Source organism: Trachurus trachurus (genome assembly GCF_905171665.1).
Source record: "Trachurus trachurus genome assembly, chromosome: 22".
Lineage (NCBI taxonomy): Eukaryota > Metazoa > Chordata > Actinopteri > Carangiformes > Carangidae > Trachurus > Trachurus trachurus.
In genome coordinates, this window is record NC_139907.1 from 21,554,458 (window position 1) to 21,575,566 (window position 21,109).

The 21,109-nt window shown below is 42.6% G+C and overlaps 2 protein-coding genes across 2 annotated transcripts in view; both read right to left on the bottom strand.

The window, feature by feature from the left end:
• Positions 1-21,109, bottom strand: part of prkd3 (protein kinase D3) — a 123,390-nt gene that overhangs the window by 62,322 nt on the left and 39,959 nt on the right. The gene's annotated exons all lie outside the window — the stretch shown is intronic.
• foxa2 (forkhead box A2) lies at positions 9,965-12,518 on the bottom strand. The gene is made up of 2 exons (XM_083997907.1): positions 12,274-12,518; positions 9,965-11,574 (listed from the first exon to the last, which is right to left on the bottom strand). The coding sequence occupies exons 1-2, from the start codon at positions 12,343-12,345 to the stop codon at positions 10,396-10,398; spliced, it is 1,251 nt and encodes a 416-aa protein (XP_083854033.1). The 5' UTR covers positions 12,346-12,518; the 3' UTR covers positions 9,965-10,395.

Here is a 21,109-nt window from a genome sequence, read left to right on the forward strand (position 1 = left end):
GTACACATGCTAAGGTGAACAGAGATACACATGCGATAACCCGTTCAATTAGACAACACCGTCATGGCAAGCAGAATGTGGACAGATAAATGACCATACAGTATGGTGTACAATGGGAATTAAAAAGTATAGGGCAGCTGGGCTCTTATCTGGCTGGGGAAGAAGAAACCAGGCAACAAAGGGAGGCCTAAGACTAAGAGGCTTGATGCATGGGAAAGCCATGGGCCGGCCATTGTGGCTGCCCTTCTGCTGAGCAAATAGTCCAAACTGTTCATTCCCCATCTCCCATTCTCTCGCCGGTACATTGTTTGTGTCCTTGCATTTCATTCTGACTGGGGAAGATTGCTCTCAGGGCCAGTGAGCAAACAGTCCAGAAAAGAGCCAGCTATCTCCTGCCGTTCCCAGGAGAACTAGCATTTTTATTTCAGCTCCAAGCTGTCAAAGGATTGGAGAGTTTATGTCAGGATCCTGAATTAATTGCTTTAAGCCTTGGGGCCGACGCCGGCGTTTTTATCACCAAATGTTCGGTAAAATGTTTCCTAGCAAATTATGCAACCCCCCCACCCAAGACACACACACCCGACCATCCACCCCACCCACCATTGCCTCTTTCAGTCGCCAAACATTTGGTATTGGATACATACAGGATGAGTTTCTGCAACACAAATGATGTGTTTAGTTGTTGTGACAGCACAATGGTGTGAATAGTGATGGGCTATAGCACGGCTGTCAAGGATTTGGTGGAATGAAGGCAAACAGCAAACTTTTGTGTGCGTGTGTTTTTTTGTCCTCTGCCTCTCCATCACGGTAGGTACACGAGCCAAGCTTGGCAATAAAATGAGTAAGCTTACAGATGCCTCAATAAACCATAGCTATTCAGACATTTGGTGGACCGAGCTTTAAAGGCTCCAAACTGTCCTCTGAACTGCCAAAGTGACTTCAGAACCGTCTGTCATCATCATATCCATCCCATGCCACTGCTTACCTAATAACTACACACAGTATATCATACATTTGGATTTGCTATGTATGCATACATCAAACCCAACTCCACTTATGGATCTTGAACTTTCAGTTTTAGGGCAAACTTTCTGCTAAAGCTCATAAATACACACACAAACATACACACGCACACAAAAATAAAAATCTAAATGACACAGTTAATACTGTTTCACTTTTGGTATCTCACACACGTTCCAACCCAGTGTATCAATCCCAAATATCCCATTTATCCTATGCTGAGATTTTTTTTTATTTTTTATTTTTTTATTTTGGAGTAAGAAAATTGCAGCAGTTTTTTTTTTTTTTTTAATTTTATGAATATCATCATGCTGGCGTATCTGGATGTTGGGTTTTCATTCTCTGTTGACTCTTATATGCAGAGGCCAAAAACAACACAGGGACGGGCGGTCCAACAGTTCCAGTCTTCAGAGCCACACATCAATAACTGAACCTGAAGCCGCCATCTGGACTTTGCTTTTCTTTACTCAAATACATCTGACGGCGTAGTGAACCATTATATTTGCATCTAAAAAGCATAAGTAATATATCACCATACCACATGATGCTGTTATATTTGTATATATAAGCTCCTTTACAATCTACCTGTCATTCACCCATTGGTGACTGATATTCAAGGTGGTGGTCCTCTGATCTAAAAGCTGATAGGGAGTTGAACCAAAAAAAAAAAAACACAACTTCCCTTCACATGAAAAGGTTTGCATATGAAAGCTGGCCAATGTGAGATTTGCATCCATACATGAACAAAACTGTTTCTGACACTATGACCTTTAACAGTGGCTGGTTGGAACAAGTCTGGACTCCCAGCTAATTTAACTGTAACCAAGGCCTTCATAAAAACAGTAGGATGTGCAATGTGTGCACCTTTCACACAACATTATCCTTCTGCTGGGCACTTCAAGATAAGAGCATCCCTGCTCTGACCAATAAATATGCCAGTTGACTCCTTAATCTGAAAGGATATTAAGTGACAAACGCTGTGATGTTTCTGTCAGTGTCAAGCAGGCGAGGGTTAAATAGTGTGTATCAGGGGACTACTCTGCAGTGGGGAAAACATAGAGGCCTCATCCTTCACCATAATCTGCTCAACAGCCCTATAGACATCTCCCAGCTTTCCTCAATCCTTCAACTGAGCACCAGCCTTTCCATTATAAATAGCACAGCCATTTATATGGGATTAAATTGGGGATTAATTTGATTCAAGTCAGGGTATGGGAATTCATTAGCGGGCTGACAGTGGCGCTATACATGGGGAGAATTTAATTTGAATCCCCCAAGGGAAGCACTATGGGGCAGTGGGGCGGTGTTGAAATGGAGGTCTTAAAGACAAGGGGGGATATTGTTCCACACTTAAGATTTTGGACACTTAAGGTGGCACTTTATTGCTGTTGATGGGTTGTTATCAAATTGAGAGCTGCAGCGTTATTAGGTCAGAGTGTCTTGCAGTAGACAGAGGGAGAGATGGCTTTATCTGAAGGGAAAGAGGGTTTACCCTGACACTCGCATGACCACGAGGAAGTAAATGCAGGTTTTTCACCGAGATTTGGCTCCTACTCATACGGTATTAAAATGAGCACATTATTTGAATGTCAGTGATTCTCATGAATGTTGAAATGGCATATCTATTGCGGCCATTTCCGACAAGCAGAGCAGTGTAAAGTAAAGGCATTAAATTCAGCTCGGACACAGATTACAGAATTCACCCCTGCAGAACGGCATCCTGGCATTCACTAAATTGGACAAGTCCCATTGTAAGATAGCCTATCACAGCGCACATGTCTGCATAGAAGAACATATGCAGGACAAAATATTCCGTAGTTTGTTATTCCGAGGACGGCACTGGGGGCACACGGGCTTGTTTGCCTTTGCTGGGAGAGGAGATTGGATTGGGGGTTTAAATGAATCGCTGGCGCACCACGTTTATAGGTTTCATTAACTTTTAATGAGTTGGGTGTCCTTCGCTGTGATTGGCTGGCAAGGCTGTGCCTCCACTTCCTGGAACTGGAGCCGAGGGGGGGAAGTGAGGAGACACTGCAGCCTGTTGGCTTCCATGTCATGGCCATGTGCTGGTGAATGGTGCCACAGCGGGTGGAAGTGGGTCAGGTAAAAGAGGATATAATGCGGTATACTATTCCAAAAGCAGAAGCCCCAGATATTCATCAGTACTGGCAACTGCTGAATCTAAAAACCTGGAGGTATCGAGCCTCAAGGGGAATAAAGAAACCTTGGCAGATCAATCACAGCCAAGCAGGCAACCCTTTACCACAGCTGACTGACATATCGCTTTATGGTAGCTTTGCCAACAAGGTTTGATCTCAAAGACAGGCATGAGACCCACTGGGAAATGCCTGCAGAATTACCAAAGAGGAACAAGAAGCATGAGTGCGTGCATGCACACAAATATTTCCAGCAGTTACCCCCAAGCAATACCTAACTTCATACATTGAGCACCTTTAATCTCCATTCAATATAGTATCTTTCTGCCTGGTTGATCACATGTATGTTATCTTGCATGGAGGATTTTTCTGTACATTAGGTTTCTCCTTGAGAAGCTAATCCCCCCCACCACCCCACCTCACCCTGAGTCTCACTTCAGCACTCCTGAGAGACAAAAGCTTGGACTGTCATTGCCGTTTTATCTTCATCAGACATTTACATGATCTCCATCACCCTTGATTTTCACTTCTTCCCCGGTTATATTATAGGTAAGGTGGAGGCTGTTTCCCTTCCGTTTTGCATGATGACAGACCTGTGTTGCAATACTTTACAAGGATAAACACTGACCATCCATCCACTTCCAGGCGTATAAAAGCAGCGGGGTAGTGAGAGGCACCCCGTGCTGGCCTGAATAGATCGCCTTTAGGTCAGTGCACGTCCCACCAGCTGCTGCCTCACAGTACTCAATGGGCATTGTTGATGGACCTCTCTCTTTCCCCCTCTCTCTCTTTTTCTCTCTCTCTCCATCTCTCTCGCACTCGGGACATGAAGGAGTCCTGCACTGGAATGTCACATAGTCGTGTCAGAAGAGTGCAGACAAATCACAGTCGTCGACCGCATTCTCACCCTGTCTATCCTGCCATCCTTCTCCCGCTCTCTGTCTCTCATGATCTCTCTTTCTCTCTCTCCAGCACACACACACACACACCTCATGCTTTCCATCATAACAGAGCCCTAACCTGCACTCATACATCTTGATTTGCAAAATAACAGCCCACGTCGGTCAGTTATGTTGACGGAAACTTTTCTGTGCTTTCTGGTTAAATTGTCATCTTTAATAATGACAAGAGGGGAGTAGCTATGAGGTAAAAAAAAACAAAAAAAAAACTGCCTTTTGTTATAAAAAAAAAAAAGATTTTCCTTTGATAGACAAAAGACCACAGCAGAATGAGGAAGGAGTCATGTTTTTATGTGAACAGTAGGAAAGGAGAAATGAAGTGTATATGTCTTTGCTGCACATCTGTAAATCCCTGATTATACAGAGCTCCCTGCTGTTCTCCACTCTCTGCAGATTGTTCTTTAGAACCAAACATTTAAATATTAACTACAGTATTTCATCATATAAAATGATATAATGCATAATTTATAAATGCTGGAACTTTAATTTGAGAAGCAATCCAAAACTTTTCTTTTTCATTTTCATAAAAACGCCATCACAGTCAAACAGTGCACAATCTGCCAGGGTTCCACAAAAGTTCAATTTAAAAAGAAAGTTTAAAAAATTCAACTATAACTTTAATGTAGCTTTAGTAAAACAGAATATATTATTAAGAAGATTTAAGCTGTACCAAAGAACTGGAGGCCTAAGAAGCCCCTAAACAAAATGAAACAATGTTGACAAAGTTGTAGCTACTGTACAGAAAGTACAATTTGAATTAATTTGCTAAATTATACACTTATATTTTTGGCCCTGCGTCCCATCTGTAGTTTATGTAGTATGTAGTTTATTTTTTATTTATTGTGTTAGCCTTGATTAGTGAAATCTTTAATAATGTAGAAAGCATAAAGCTCACACACATTTCATTTCAGGTAAATTTCAGCCTAAGATTTGGCAACAGAAATAATATATTTTAGCTTTTTTTATTTGTTACAAATTAGCAAAAGCAGCTTGCTTTGCATTAATATTCATCTACAGCTGACTATTTTTTTTATTATTATTATTGTGCAGGCTTCTGTTAAAAACTTTCATTGTCTGGTAGTGCAGTTATTACTCTCAATTTTTCCAGCTATCAGGAAAATGATACAATGATGAAAGCATAGCCTACTAATAATAAAACAAAAGAATCTCCTAATACAGCCCAAATTAATTATTAATTTGATTAAATCACCACATGCTTTTGTTATATAGGTAGGCTATAATTTAAATTGTAGGTCAGGCCTGTCCTTAAATTTGACAATAATAGTAGGCCTATCATTTGCTTTTTCCCATAGGCTACCTTTCCTCATTAAGCAATAATAATAGCTGAAAGACAAACAAGTGTGAGCGCTGGTGAATAAATGCGTAAAAAAAAAAAAAAAAAAAAGACAGACAACTCCTCGTGTGGACGGATGGACGAGGAGGACGGAGCATCTCACCGGGCCGGGCCGCCTGCTGAGAAACCATGGGTGGCTTTGAGTTTTGACTTTGTGGTCCCTTTAATATACTGAGGGACGACAGTTTGGCTCGCTGGGATATGGGATTAGGAGTATTTCTGGTGAAAGAGGAGTTAAGTCGGGCTAGTGTGGACGGTCCCTCCCCTGCAAAAGGCTGAGACAGAATTACAGCTTGTTGGACCGGTGTCCCGCCGTCGCCATGGAGACAGATCTACTTGGGTGTTCCAGTCCGCGGGCTGCAGCGCGTGAGCCTGAAGGTGCGGCAGACACCCTGCTGTATATAACACCACCCGACTCCCTGAAATAACTCTACACCTGATTTAATACAGCCCGCAGACTTATAGTCTAATCAGACAGACATTAGTGATGATCCAGGAGTGTTTATTAGGCCGACTGGAGGAGTCATTACCACACTATTCTGTAGTGACACGCTCACTCTGTCTATGCTGCTGCCGCTGCTTCCCTAATGGGAACTTTCATAGCCTTATATTCTTCTGACTTTTTTTTTCTTAATTCCAGATTCCTTTTCCCCTTTCCTGTATAGCACTCCTGCTGAATGAGAGCTGCACTCTCACGCTGCCACAGTCAGTTGACGCCCATGGGTGGATGGCTTATAGGGAACTGAGTCATTGAAAATAGAGGCCCAAACTCGCCTAGGCATTAAAATGCATTGCTGTAGGGAGAATGTCTCACTTAGGAGGTTCTGCTACAATTAAATGCTATTTCAAGGTGTGAGCAGAAAAAAAAGAAGTGAAGTGGTTATTGTTATATGACAATAGACTGCAGATAAAAATATATGCTCAACGATTATTTCCATTTGTTTGCTTGGAGAAGCCTACTTTATTATTTATTTTTCAGATGTTAACATGGCCTACATCATATCTCAGTGAGCGCAGTGTCCGTCGCCGAGCTGCGGCCACAGTCACATCTGCCAGAGATGCGCCTCGGAGCTGTGTGTGACCGTGGGAGCGCGGTCTGGCGTTCAGGCCTTGAATAAAGAAATATGCAGATGCGTCCATAAGAAATAAGGAGAAATCAGGTTAGTGGAGTTAAGTTTAAAAAAAAAAAAAAAAAAAAAAGGGAAAAAAAGAGGATCAACAGGCTGGACCATCCCTTATTCTGTTGCTATAACAACAGATGTGCTCGTATGATGGCGCGCCCCAGGAGCTGCAGAGGTACACCAGACCAGAGCAGACTATCCTCCCTCGATGGAAAAGCCTGCACAAAGTTAAAGAGATGGGGAAGGTGCAGTGATGTGGCCTCGGCGAACTTTTGTCCGCCAGTACAGATTGAGGTCGGTTACCTTTGAACCGGCAAAGCTCCAAAAGGCCATTCCCATCTCAGCGGGCACTAGAGGGGGCTTGACTGGGGTTATCCCGCCTCTATAGGGTCGGGTGAGAGCCACGTCAGGGTACAATTGTTTAATGCTGGCAAATGGGCATTTTTGGCGAGCTCTCCATATACTTAAGATTAACAAGAATTAGTTATTCAAACATGGCCTCGTCAACGTTATTGTAAAAGCATCGGTGCATTTTTATGAGTGGCACACTTATTATTCTTTATCATTATATATCAACCTTATTATTATTTTTATTGTTAATATTATTTTTTATTATATAAATAATAAATGTAATAATAATAATAATAATAATAATAGTAATAATAAGGCTATGTTACATAAATATTTCTGAATAAGAAAAAGCGTATGGTGCCTTAATTTATTAAAACACACTCCCGAATCGTTTTATGTAGGCCTATATTTGACAAAACTGTCTGAAATAAAAGCGACTATATTATAAATAAATAAGGATTTCCACACTAGTGCAATATAAACACAGCAGCAGGGTCAGAGCTGCAGCGAAGCTCGTTTTCATGACAACAGCGCAGCAGCAATGATATCAATCAGCCGCACACTGCAAAAAATATCCATCTCCCGTCAGTCATCACAGGTCCACACTGAGGTAAATGTGTCAGTGAGCAAGTGAACGCAATCCGCCGTATAGTTTTTCTCCACTAAAATCAATATACGTTTTCTACAATGGCGAGATGGTTTCCTGATGGTGATGGAGTGCTGCAGCCCTGTGAGGTGGTTTCAGTTTCAATACATCACCAGCACTGAGAACAAGTGGAATCAAATCATCCTTTTGCAATTCTTTTTTTCCCCCGCCCCGATCGATTTTAAAAGTTACATTTGAAATATGCATCAATCACAAGAAGAAATCAATTATAGCTGTTTCTTTTTTCTTCTTCTCAGGATCCCTCTCCATCACACAGCTCAAAGACACAGAAACTTGAAGCAACCTCTTACACACAACCTCAGCAGATCCCCTCAGCTTTGCGCCACCCTGTCGTGAAATCCAATACGTCTCCTTTCTCATGAATTTAGGATATCAACCTCTGCACCCCCACCCTCCTATACTCCTCCTTGCATGTCCGGGAACGGCCACCTCTCCCTTCCAGTGAAGGAAGAAAAAAAAATAAAGATGTCTAAAATCCTAAAGAGAGCGTTGTAGGAAATAAAAAAGCTTCATACCTGTGCAAAATAGCCGGTGCTTGTTGTTGGCAAGCCACACAGGAGCCCATTGTAGAAGCTTCGCCTTCTGCCTTCTGCAAAGGGCTCCAGACATCACGGCATTTATTTGAGCTCAAACTCTGTCACTGTTGACTTTAGCACAAAGCAAAGATTTCACTGCCCCGCTAGTTAAAAAAAATGATTATTTTACAGAGATATCGATCAGTGTGCTATAAAAAAAATCAGCTTAGCATTATATGTCTAAAATGAATAGAACGAAATTTAATGTCTGTGTAAATTTACAGAGCTGCGGCGTCCTATTCAAAGTTTACACTTGTGCAATTTGGTTTGTGTGTGTACTCTTCCTATATGTGGGCATAGCCTCCACTCTATTGTTTACTGGCTTTGTTTATTCGCAGATCACGCTGTTTAAAGTACGATCTGTAAAGAGGGTCTGGAGAATAAACGCACACTTTAGGCCCTACGTGTTCAGAAGGCGAAGGGGTGTTATTTGGTTATAAGGGGAGCAGAAAATGTCCCCAAACTCCCCTGGCCTTGGATTTGAGCTCAGCGGGGGGAAACAGCAGAGGAGAGGAGAGGGAGGGAGAGGGAGATGTGTATGTGGGGTGGTGGGGGGGGGGGTCTCGATTCATTTGGACGACAACTCGCCTATCTTATCTAACAAGAGGGGAGGGTCCAACTACTTTAAAAATAGGGAGTAGACAATGGACCCCCAGATTGTGAGGATAGAAGTTAGAGCAGCGCATTGAAGCGGCTCTGTTCCCAAATCAGCCCCCTTTTCCAGCTACTATTCTCCTGCGCCACGGGACGCTGTTTTATGTGACAATGACACTTAATCTTAGTCACTGATCTAAACTTTGCAGCGTGTGTGTGTGTGAGAGAGAGAGAGACAGAGAGAGTGTGTGTGTCTGTGTGTGTGTGTGGTGGATCAACCTGGGTGACTGGCAGCCACGCAGGCGAGAGTGTGTGAGTGACAGTCTGAATCATAATATCTCTCACTGTATGTGTGCAGGAATTTAAATGGCTAATTGAATACACTGACAGACAGCTCCTCCTGCACACTGGGAGTCAGCTAGCTGCACGTCCAGCCCCAGCACATTACAGCTCATGTGTTATTGTGGAGTCTTTGCACGACGCCACTATGTGCAGAAAACAGTCAGGTTTTATGTGCAGCATATTTCTATAGGGTTTCTATACCTCAGCTTGGCTTTTACCTTTCTGAGCTTGCTTTCTGTTCTCCTCATCGCCATCACTCCCTGAATATCTCAAAGCGGATGATGTGGTGGATACACACTCTCTCCCCCACTATAAATATCCCAATTTATGTTTGGGATTAATGAGAGTGTGTTTGTTTTGTTGACATTTTCTAAATGACAAATTGTTAGCATTGTATTCAGTGTTGTCCAGCAAAGCGATTAATCCCTGCTGAAAACACATGTTTATGTAACAGCACGTGGATACGCATTATCATCAGAATTAAAAGATAAATACATGAAAAGATAATAATAGTAGTAGTTATAATAATGATGATAATAATAATAATCATCATCATATGTAAATAGACTGCATTACTATGCATGTTATAATTAAATAGGGTTAGCGTTAGGCTGTCCTTATTTCTATCTTCCTCTCATAAATTGTAGTTTTAAGTTGTTCATGTAAAGTGAGTTATAATCAAAAAATAATGTTTGTTTTGAATCTTTTCTGCTTTTGGTTTAATCATTTAAAACCCACCCCCAGTAACAACTGTTTTTTCCGCCACTACTGCTAATTTTGCTGCTTAATAATGATAATGATAATAATTAGTCAAACATCGTCATATTCAGAAAACAAAACAATAACACTTTAATATAGATTCTGTTCTTGTCACTACAAGAATACACATATACAAGCCATAAATAGGAATCACACAAATGATTGAAGAAATCCTGCGAGGCATTTAAATTCATTTAGGAATCCAGTGATGCGGATGGAGGCTATTTTACAGCAAGTTTCTGTTTGTCTTTGGGGTCCATTCCTGAAGCCGACTTCCGAACAGATCTCGTCACATTATCTTTACTTTGAATTATTATTATTATTGTTATCAACATCCTTTCTCAAAATAATAAGCCTACTAACAAACTCGACAACTAAAACGGTGGGAAACATCAAAAATATCTGAAATACATATTGTACACAAACTCTATATTTTTTTTTACAAATGTACAAATTGAAGGGAAAGAAAGTCCACATCTGGAGGAGGGCAGCAGAGTTTATGAAGAGTTCATGATTGGCCTGGAATAGACGCCTTGGTAGTAAGTTGTGTCAGGTATGGAGGAAGAATCCAGACCGGGTTTCCCCGCCATGGAGCCCATGGAAAGAGCCCCGGCCATGGGGGAGCCATAGCCGGAATAATGCATCACCTGCTCGTAAGTCTTTAGGTCCATTTTATGATGCTGCTGCTCCGAGGACATGAGGTTGTTGATGGAGAAGGGGTGGTTGAAGGAGTAGTGGTGCTCCGGCTTCAGGTGCGCTTCGTGCGCAAGCACCGAGTGATGCTGAGACATGAGGTGCTGCCCCTGTGACACCGGGGAGGCGGCGGCGTGCTCCGGGCTCAGGGCCTGGCTCGCCTTCATGTCTGACAGGGACCTTTTGTGCTCGCTGGAGGAGGAGTTGGAGTGCGGGGACTCGTTGCCGTTACAGCTCTCGGAGCTGCTGTTAGAGGAGCCGCCGTCCCCTCCCTTACGGCCGCTCTCCTTCATGCCACCTATCTTCTTGTCGCACTTGAAGCGCTTCTGCCTGCGCAGGTAGCAGCCGTTCTCAAACATGTTCCCAGAGTCCGGGTGCAGAGTCCAAAAGGAGCCTTTCCCGGGTTTATCCGGCGACCTGGGCACTTTGAGGAAACAGTCATTGAATGACAAAGAGTGGCGAATGGAGTTCTGCCAGCGCTGCTGGTTCTGTCGGTAAAAAGGGAACAGGTCCATTATCCACTGGTAGATCTCGGCCAGCGTCAGCATCTTACTGGGAGACTGCTGAATGGCCATGGTGATGAGAGAAATGTAGGAGTATGGGGGTTTAGCGTGCGTGTAGCTCCTGCGGTAGGTCTTAGGGTCTCTGGACCTGTTGATGTTCGACTGTCCGTATATGGGGCTCATGGCGTTCATGGTGTTGTAGGATGTCAGGGCGTTCATCGACGCGGGCTGCGCGGTCATGGGACTCATGCTGGGGCTCAGGGCTGCGCTCATGGCCGTCATGCCTGCGCCCATGCCGTTCATGGCTCCGGTGCCCGGTGACATGCCGGTCATGGAGGGGCTCATGCCCGTGTTGACGTACGACATGTTCATGGAGTTGGCCGTCATGTTGGCAGTGGTGCTCATGCCGGACATGCTCATGTAGGTATTCATAGAGTTCATTCCCAGGCCCGCGTTCATGTTGCCAACCGAGGTGTAACACTGTCAGTGAGGGGAAAGAGGAACTCGTCAGTTTCATCTGGCACAAGCTTCAGTCAGGAATTCAACACAACTGCAATTACTGCACATAAGGAATAGTTTTTCTTTTAGGCGAATAAAAACAGATTATTATTACTATAAATAAAACAATTCATAATAATATAAAGATAACGGTTTCTTTTAACTGTTCAGAGGCTGGTGAAGGTTGAAATGGTCAGAAAGCATTTTATTATTATTACTATTATTATTATTATTATTATTATTATTATTTAGAGAATCCGTGTCGTCTAAAGTCACAGTTAGAGCAAGTCAATGAAATTGAACAATCCGCTGAAAATGTGCAACGACGCAGATGAAACTAAAATGTGAGTGAGCTCCCAGCGACTGCAACACAAATATTTGAATCAATCTCCGCGAAATCAAACAGCCCCGGTGTTTGTTGAGTGGAAACATGACAAAAAAATAATCTGATTCAGTAAAGATATGTATAGACTCAAATTATAATCCGAGGGAAAAGTTTTTCCCCCCCTACATGTCAAGCAACTTTGTTAGGATAGTGCGCTGCGTGGAGATGGGGGAGGATTTGGAGGCGCCTCAAGTCAATATTTGATCACAAAGTTAATATTATCTCAGGGCTAATATTGAGTTGTATAAAATGGGATCGGCTTTAGACGGAAAAAAATATATATTTAAGGTACCCACCTCGGGCTCTCCGTAGTAGGTGCTCCAGTCGGTGTGATCGTGTCCTTCCATTTTAACTGCTCCAAGCATCATGGAGGACTTTTACAAAGCGTCTCCCAGCAGAGGAAAAGCCCAAAGTCTCTCTAATAGCAGGTGACTGGGGACCACTGAGTGTGTTTGGGTCGTCGGCGTGTCCCCTTCGTCAAGGACTGGCGCATGTGTCTTATGGAGCCAGCCGTGAAATGCGTCTGTCAGTGACTGGAGTTCAAATGACGCTCCGTGCTGCCTGTTAACGCTGTGATATAGCTCTGTGCGCTAGGCAAGCCTCCAATCCCTACTTCTACGCCTTGGGCCCTATTTGAATAATCTCCTCGCACCTAGATGTGAGACTCCTCAAGCTTCACCCCCCCTCACCCACCCACCACCAACACCACTACCACCACCCCTCACCCTCCCTACACCACCACCACCCCAATTGTACACCTGCGCTGAATGAAAAGAACAGTTTCATATGAAAAGCTTCATTATAAACTAATCTTATTGTATTTTGGCTCGAGCTGGAGAAAAAAAAAGGGTGAGCTATAAAAGGAATGTTTGGCGCTCTTCCTTGGTGTGCTTTTCATTACGCACATGCTCAATAAGCGTATAGCCTGCTTATTCTGCTTCAACTCAGCTGCAATTATATTAGATTTTTATTGTTTTCACGGAATTTATAGCCTTTAGCCTATATATGTAACAGTTTATTATTTTTGCACCAACATTAGAAATTAAATACGCATAAAAGTGGATATATTTGGAATGCACTTTAACTAAATGTAGGCTACCTATTCATTAATAACAGTATTACGCTGGCAGGGTTGTGTTGAGCATATTCAGCTGATTATTGTCACCTCTGAGAGAGTCACTGCTGTGTGAACATGCAGACTGATGTGGGCCTGCATGCACGAATGCACGTGCTGCAGTGCACGAGGAGCTTCCATTTAGATGTTTTCAAGCACCTTTGGTAAAATGGGTTAATATTCAAGTGATGCCAAGAGGCCAGCTGTTCTCAACACTTTGCCCCCAGATGTTTTGAATAGAAAAAAAGAATCAACACCCGTTTCACTACCTATTAAAAGAGCAGCCACATTTTTTCCCCTCTCCCTTAAAAATGTCACTATTATTTGTGAGAAGACAAGATTTTTCTTCTGCTTTATTGACCTGGATGTGCGAGTTACTGTTTCTAAATGTTTTAATTAGAGTATGGCAGACGCAGCTTCAGAGCGCCCTCTCTCGGTTATTGTCTCCAACTGGATTCAGTGTTTGTGGCACAAAAAAAAACCGGCAGCACAATTCATTGCAATGAAAACTCCCGTCACACATTTTAGAATCGATGCAAATTGTTCTCACCTGCTTCGAATTTATGACTCTCAATGGAAACAAAATAATATATGTGAGCCACAGTAAACAGGTGTGTAGAGGTTATCAAACCACAAAGTGTTTACCCACCTTTTTATTTGCTGAACTGAGTATAAGGTTTATACAGGCTTAAGTTAGACTCACTGTTGCTCTTGCTGTTTTTTTTGTGACACTCTTTAAATAATGAAACTTCATTTCCACCCACCGGAGCACAGACGGCTGAGGCCTCCTCTGCCTGTCTGTACAGTATTTGTGTGACACAAACATCAAGGTGAGGCTGCAGTCCGGTGCCAGCCACGTGTCAGTAGTTGTACATCTATTTGACTGCATATTTACGCAAGAGCATAACTATCAGTATAGAGCCCCATTAGTAAAGGCGAGTAAACCTGTCGTGTTGACGAGGGACTAACAGAGTCTGCTTAACTTGGAAATGAGATCATGAGAAAACGCTGCGTGTGTGTTTGAGGACTGGGGATTGCACCGGTGGAGCTGGAGATGCTCAAATCTGCGCTTTCTCGGCTTCACTTCCTCAGTCTTTTTTTTGTAGTTTTTATTATTTTTAAGGATTCAATTTTTCAAAATAAAATAATAACAATTAAATACTTATTTATGTTTTATAGGCTACCTATACATATAGTGTTATTATTTGTAGAGGGTTATCTAATGTGTTAGGGATGTGCATATAAAACCACAATAAATGCTCAGTTCACTCATGAATAATGCATGTGAGAATTTTACATGTGAATAAAATAGCAAATCTATTTGACACATATTTCATCTATAACTGACAGTGTTATACAGGCAATGCATTTTCATTCTAAAAACACCTTTTAAATGTGTGAACTGGCCAAAAACCTACAACTGCTTCTAAAATCTGTTTCTAAAATCCCCAAATCTGAGTGTTTCACATAGTTATTCCAGCAGACAGTCAAAAGCCCCCAGTCCTCTAAAATGGTCCTTGACCTGCATGACATTATGTTCCTGAATGAGACATGTTGCTAATTCCACAGTTAATCATCAACCTGCTGGACTTCTCTGACATGGGTGAAGGTCACATTTTGGGATTTAGTTTAAAAACAAAAACTTCAGCCAGCTCCATTTACTTTATCACCCTACTCTGTGTGTATTTATTACTCATGCTCTGGAGCAGTGTGTGTATGTGTTTGAGTGTGTCACTGTGTGTGTACCAAGTATACACTCAGTGTCTAGTCATACATAAACAAATATCTTTTTACATGGGGTACAAGAAAGTTGTGCAACATCTCTAACATCTCTCCTGGACTACAGAAGGACATGAGTCAGTGTCACTTTGACATGGCTCACATACTAGAGAACATGTCACTCTGTCTCACGTGGCAATTGTTTGTTTTTTTCTAAAACAGAAATTAATATAATTATAAAGTGTGTGTACAGAGGACATAGATTGAGTGGGACCAAGATGATGTTTAAATCCCCCCTCATCTGTATTTGCAATCACAATATATTACTACATAGTATAATAACCATGGCTAACTGAGACAAACACACACAGCCTGTAACTGAATGAGAGGTTGACTGTAATGAAATGCAAATTATGTCAAAAGACGTTCTGACAAACATTAAGAAAAAACGTTTTGCTTTTTTTTTTTTAATAAGCAGGGCATGTCTCTATTGGAAATGTTTCTTCATAAAAACTCCAACGCGCAATGCAAAATATAAAATCATCTCATGATTATATTACAGCATATGTGTATGTATAGGAATATAGAATAAGATGAGGAACTGAATGTGCAGTGAAAAGGTAATGCTAATGACAACAGAGAAAAGCATGTACATTTCTGGTCAAATCACTGATTAGCTCCTGATTATCACATTCATTACATTTTGCTGTTGCTCTCATTGTGGGTCACTGTGTTCTCAGCTCAGGCTTTCACAACCGCGTACTTCCCAAAATTGCATTCGCTTGTGTTCAGAAGGACGAGTCACACAAACACTGTGCTGCTGTTAAGTTGACAGATCTCCCAGAGCTGCATGCATGTGCCCTAACATCTCTGCTGCTCTTGTTGATTGGCCTCAATGATGATCAGTGCTACTTTTCACACATCCCGCTGCCATTCCTTTACTGGTTATGATAAGGGCAAACACAAGGTGATGAAAGTTTAATGAGTCATTTAAAGAAGTGAAAGCACAGACACCTGCATGAGCATGAGCATGACACCACAAAGCGTAGTTCTGTGGTAAAGATGCTGTTGGTGTCTGTGAGGGTTTTTTTTCTCTCCTGGGTGCAGGGCAGGGGGATGGAAACAGGGCGCTCTCTGCCCTCTGCTCTGCTCCGTGAGAGGAAGGCGGAACTCTTCGAACATTCCTTCAAACACCCAGGAGTTGTTGGCAGGGATGTGTTAACTTTAAGTTTCAACTTTCAAAGTAAGGCTTTTTTTCCTCCTTTACCCCCCAACTGAAATTTAAAGATTCACTTAAGAATGTCGCTTTTTTGAGCTTTTGTATCTTTCTGAATGCACCAGGTCACACACACAAGACACAAAAAAAGCACAGGGCAAAGGGTTAAGCATGTAATTCATCAAAATAAAATTAATAACGAGAGAGTATTCCTCTTAGAAAGTGCTGGAAAAAAAAATGTTTGCTGCCAACTTGCCTGTGGTGACAGTAAACATTCCAGAGCCGGGCTGGAGTTTGGACTTGCCATTATCTGCCACAGCTGTGACAACGCCTGTTGGCTGCAGGTTTGTGGCTGGCCACACTGTGTTTACCTGGAAATGAATCTGAAAAGCGGCTGGACTGGGAAGGCACACAAGCCAGCTAAATAAAAACTGAGAGTGGTCATTGCAGCGAGATGCAGTGGGAGGTAGTCCAAAGTTATTGCACTGGCCCCAGTGGGTCAGGGCGCAAACACAGGCGTAAACGCACTAAGGATATCCTCAAATATGAACCTTTTGATATTGAGAAGAATGTGGTGAGGAATGCCATTCGATATGTTTTATGTTGACTGTATCCAGGGCACTGCAGATTCAGTGCTTGTCATGTTAAAGGGCCCTATGTTGACTGCTGCCCTTCATTTATCAAACAAGGTGACAGTTTATCTATTGGACCACAGGAGTAGAGTGAAGGTGGGATCCCTAGAGATTCAGATCAGATGACACTAAAGAATGTATCTGCACTAAAGCGGATAATTTAGAAGCTCACATGGTGAAAATTGAGTTTTACATTTATAAAAATGAATGTATCAGATCATTGACGCATAACTTCGTAATGCTTCATAAAGCAATCATTAACTATTAATGTGAGCAACTTTTGAGTTGCCAGATTGTGAAAATCTCCCTGGACAATTTTCTATTAAAAAGAAAGAAAGAAAAACAAAACACTCTGCAAATAATAAGGATCAGATCCATTTTTAAACAACTTATTAACATTTATAACTGGAGACTATGTGGCAGACATTCATTAAATAATTTATGACTGACTTTCATAACTGTATTATTACCAAACTGAATTAATAAACACCTGCCAAATGAGTTTTTCACAATTAGATCACCAAAAACTATAGAAACAATAGATTATAAGTCTGAGGCATTTTTAAAGCATCTATTTAGAAAATGGTGCCCAGTTTTATGCATTGTTAAAGCATTTACTATACAACATGTAATTATGTACATAATTGATTGTATTTATCTGTCAAAATTGTGTTAAAATTCTGGAAAAGCTATAAGAAAAGGCCAAAACAGTTCATGTATATTATGTTGTGTGTTTTATTTGGTTTATACACCCCAGCTGTGACGTATACATCTGCTTACACCCTTGTCATCTCTGTCTGAACTTTTCCGAAGCAACATGGCTGGGGTGTGTATTGGAGCCAAAAGATTTAATATCACCAAATCAGCACATTGTTATTCATTAGTGGACCAACTGCAGAGTCAATACACATTTAATCACAGACTGAAGGCAATTAAAACAGGAGGGGGGCCAGTAGTGCTATGTTAATTAAAGTGCCAGGCTCCCATGGGAAGCTCTGTGTCTAAATATCACTACAATCAAGCCCATGCCATAATCCATGATGAGCTATTGCCGTTTACACTCGGCCGCCATGCTGTCAGATCCCCGTCAGCGCAGACGAGAGGGCAAACCTGAGCGGACGATTAAAGAGTTTTGTATCTGCGATGGTCTTTCTAATCCTAATTGACTTCAGAGACGTGGGCATAAAGATGCTAAAATCCTTTACATGACAGTTAAATTAATTAATCAACTATTCTGATCTGGCTTTGATCAGATGCAGCGTTATGAAATAATCATCAATACAATATCTTCTCATCATCACAATGGTCAATTTCCTCAAATGTGCCGGGGCTCTAACCATCTCTGAGAGGCCTCTTGAGAAAACACACACACATTCACACACAAACACACACACACACACACACACACATGCGCGCACATCTCAGTTCTACATCTGAGAGAGGCTTTTGCTCCATTTCCTTTTTCCATCAGTCACTCAGTGAGTGAGGTTCATATCTGCTGCTGTCTTATCGGTATTCCAGGCTGATGGGGAAATTCAAGTTTGGGATTACGTCTGACTGCTGACCCGAGCCCATCTCAGACAACTGGCCGGCCCTTCGCTTTCATTATTCTCATGCTTCAAAGCACCATATACAACAAAATCTCACACTCTCTTGAGCAGAGACTCAGTGCTGCCGTATCTCCAATCCCCGTGTCTGAACGTGCTATCTTTGTGTTTCGTATGCATGAGGATAGAAATTAAAAGCTGATAGGGGGAAAATGTTTTATCTGGTCTACATTAGAGCCGAGCTTATATCTTCTACCTTCTACCAGGCGGTTGTCTCCTTCCTGTAAGGACCGAGGGCCCATCCATATGCAGATGGCTAATTTGTAGTGTTTACAGAGGAGCACAGAGGGGGCCGACAGCTCATGAAGAGGGCTGAAAAGGGGCTGCCTACGTGTCACCCCCATGCAGAAGCCTGGTGGTAAAGCCTGCCCTACCAGAGCAACAACATAAGTGTCCAATCTGTGTTTGCTTACCCGTGGACACCGATGACTGAGTCCTGGCCAGGGGCCCGTAAATTCTGCCTTTTTTACAGGCCCTGACAGCTAACAGGCTATTGGGAACAGAGGCCCAATGACACAGCCACTCAACAGATTAGCACCTCATCAGCCTCCTGCAGCTTCGAACAAATACGGTCCCTGCCTCTTTTAAGAGACAATGGGGCCGCCACCGCTAAACAACCCCCCGCCAAGACAGCCCCCTCCCATCCTCCAGCCACAGAACTTCCTGGTCTGGTCTTTCTCCGGGCCACAGCTGCATCAAGGGGTCCTTCCCCAGTCCCCTGAGCCCACCCCGACCCCAATTGGCAAGATGTGTGTATTTCAGGTGAGCAAATATTGCCACTTGCCTGAGAGTTCAATGGCCAGTCCTTTCAGGGCAGGGGTAGAGAGAGGGAGGGGTAGGTTGCGTATTGCGCCTGCCTGCTTTGCAACAGGGGTATACATGTGGCCTCACACAGCAACCGGTCCACAGGATGGGTCAGGGGAATTCTAACCAGGCACAGCTGGAGTCAGCAAATCAAACATACCTATATAGCTCATCTGCATTTTCCCAGAGCAGGAAACCGTTTCCAGCTTTCATTTCCTCCCGCCACAGCTTTTACAACAAAAGGGTGACTTGACGTCCCGACCAGCCACCACACACACACAGATTTGACCTTTATTTCTGCAATACACAGTCTAAAACTCTTGACTTTGCATCAATTGAAATTCCCTGCAAACGGACACACACACACACACACACACACACCACTCCAGTGATTCAGGCCACTGAGCGATGGTTGCACATGTAGAGGAATTGAAAGCTGGGCTCGCCAATGTGGGAAAAAAAAGGGCAAATACATGGTGTTCTAAGATTGTATTAGAGATTGGAGATAGTGTTTCATAGGACTTGAGCCCTTTGTCAAGGACACAGGAAGAAAAAGTAAAACAGTTTGGGTAGTGTGTGGGCTGACAGCATCGAACTGACAAAGTTCACATTTTAGTTGTTTAAATTTCAAACAACACATTGTGAAAAACAGCTCATCAGTTTTGATATAGGTCAACATTTGCTGAAAACGTAGCGTAATACTCAACAAATGGGTGACTATTTGCTCGTCATGTCTGACAGACAGCACTGTGAGGATGAAAGGCCACCAGCTGAATGCCACACCATCAGGTCCCCTCGCAGAAAGGCTAGGCCCACAGCTGAAGAGAACAGGATCAGCTTAGGTAAAGGCTAGCGGCCCATGGATGCAGCCAGCTGTGTATTGGGTCAGAAGATGATGTGTCAGTGCGGACTGAGAACCACCTTGATCCCCGCTGGAAGTCAAACAGAAGTGTGGATAGTCGTGTCCTGGGAGGCCTTCTCTGCCATCACAGTGAAATGGAACTGGCCCAGAAAGTAAACAAGATCTCTCTCCCCCATCTCTCTCCCCCAAGCCCAGACCAACCTTGTCTGGGTGATGGGTTTTTCTGTTGTTCTGTTTGTTTGTTTGTTTGCTTGTTTGGTCTGGAGCCCATGGATACCCAGCATGAAGTGGAGAGGAGAAGCAGGGGAAACGGAGGACATGGAGGAAAGAGGATAGAGGAGAGGAGGCGCTGGACAAGGATGCGTGACACACAGACCTCCCCTTGAGGTGACGAGAGAAGTGCCGAGAAGCTACCGGGCAAAGCTGCTCGACAAATATACACAGACCACAGGATCAGGGCAACAAAGACAGATCGCTGTCTCTGATCCTTCAACAGATGTTATTCCTGACACACATCTGACTGCACTGCCTCCGTTTATGTAAATTACACATCAACCCCTTTTTTTTAAGTGGTCTCTTTGGCTCATCCACTCAGAACATGTGAAACTTTCTTGTAATCAGATGTTTACAGGTCATTTCCAAATGTGGGACAGATAACACATTTTCTGATAATCTGTACGGGGACAAAAATGACTCATTAATCCATTGGAGGATCACAAAATGTTGCATCACACATCCAGTTTGAGAAACTTTCACAATCTCCCTCACAGTTTCAGTGGTTTCACCTACAGAGAGTGACACCCTCTGGTAGCACAGAGAATTGCTGTGCATGAGTTGTCCCCACATGACACTATGTGGTGTAATATATATTAATATGACAAGCACATGGGGCTGTATGTTCCTAATACTTTTCTTTTTCATAATCTCGATTCATTATGTCATAAGATACACTGAATCTTTTCCGTCATCATATAATCAAAAGTGTGTTATCTTATGTTATGCTATTAGAGAACATTATTTGTAAATAGTATTTCAACTTTTATCCTTTTAAGTTTAAAGGTCTCCTGAATATAATATTATTTATGTATAGAAACAATCTGGAACACCACCCCTTCCTTTTTTATTTACCTTTACTTTTAAACAACTAGATACATAATGTTTCCCATTACATGAATGTC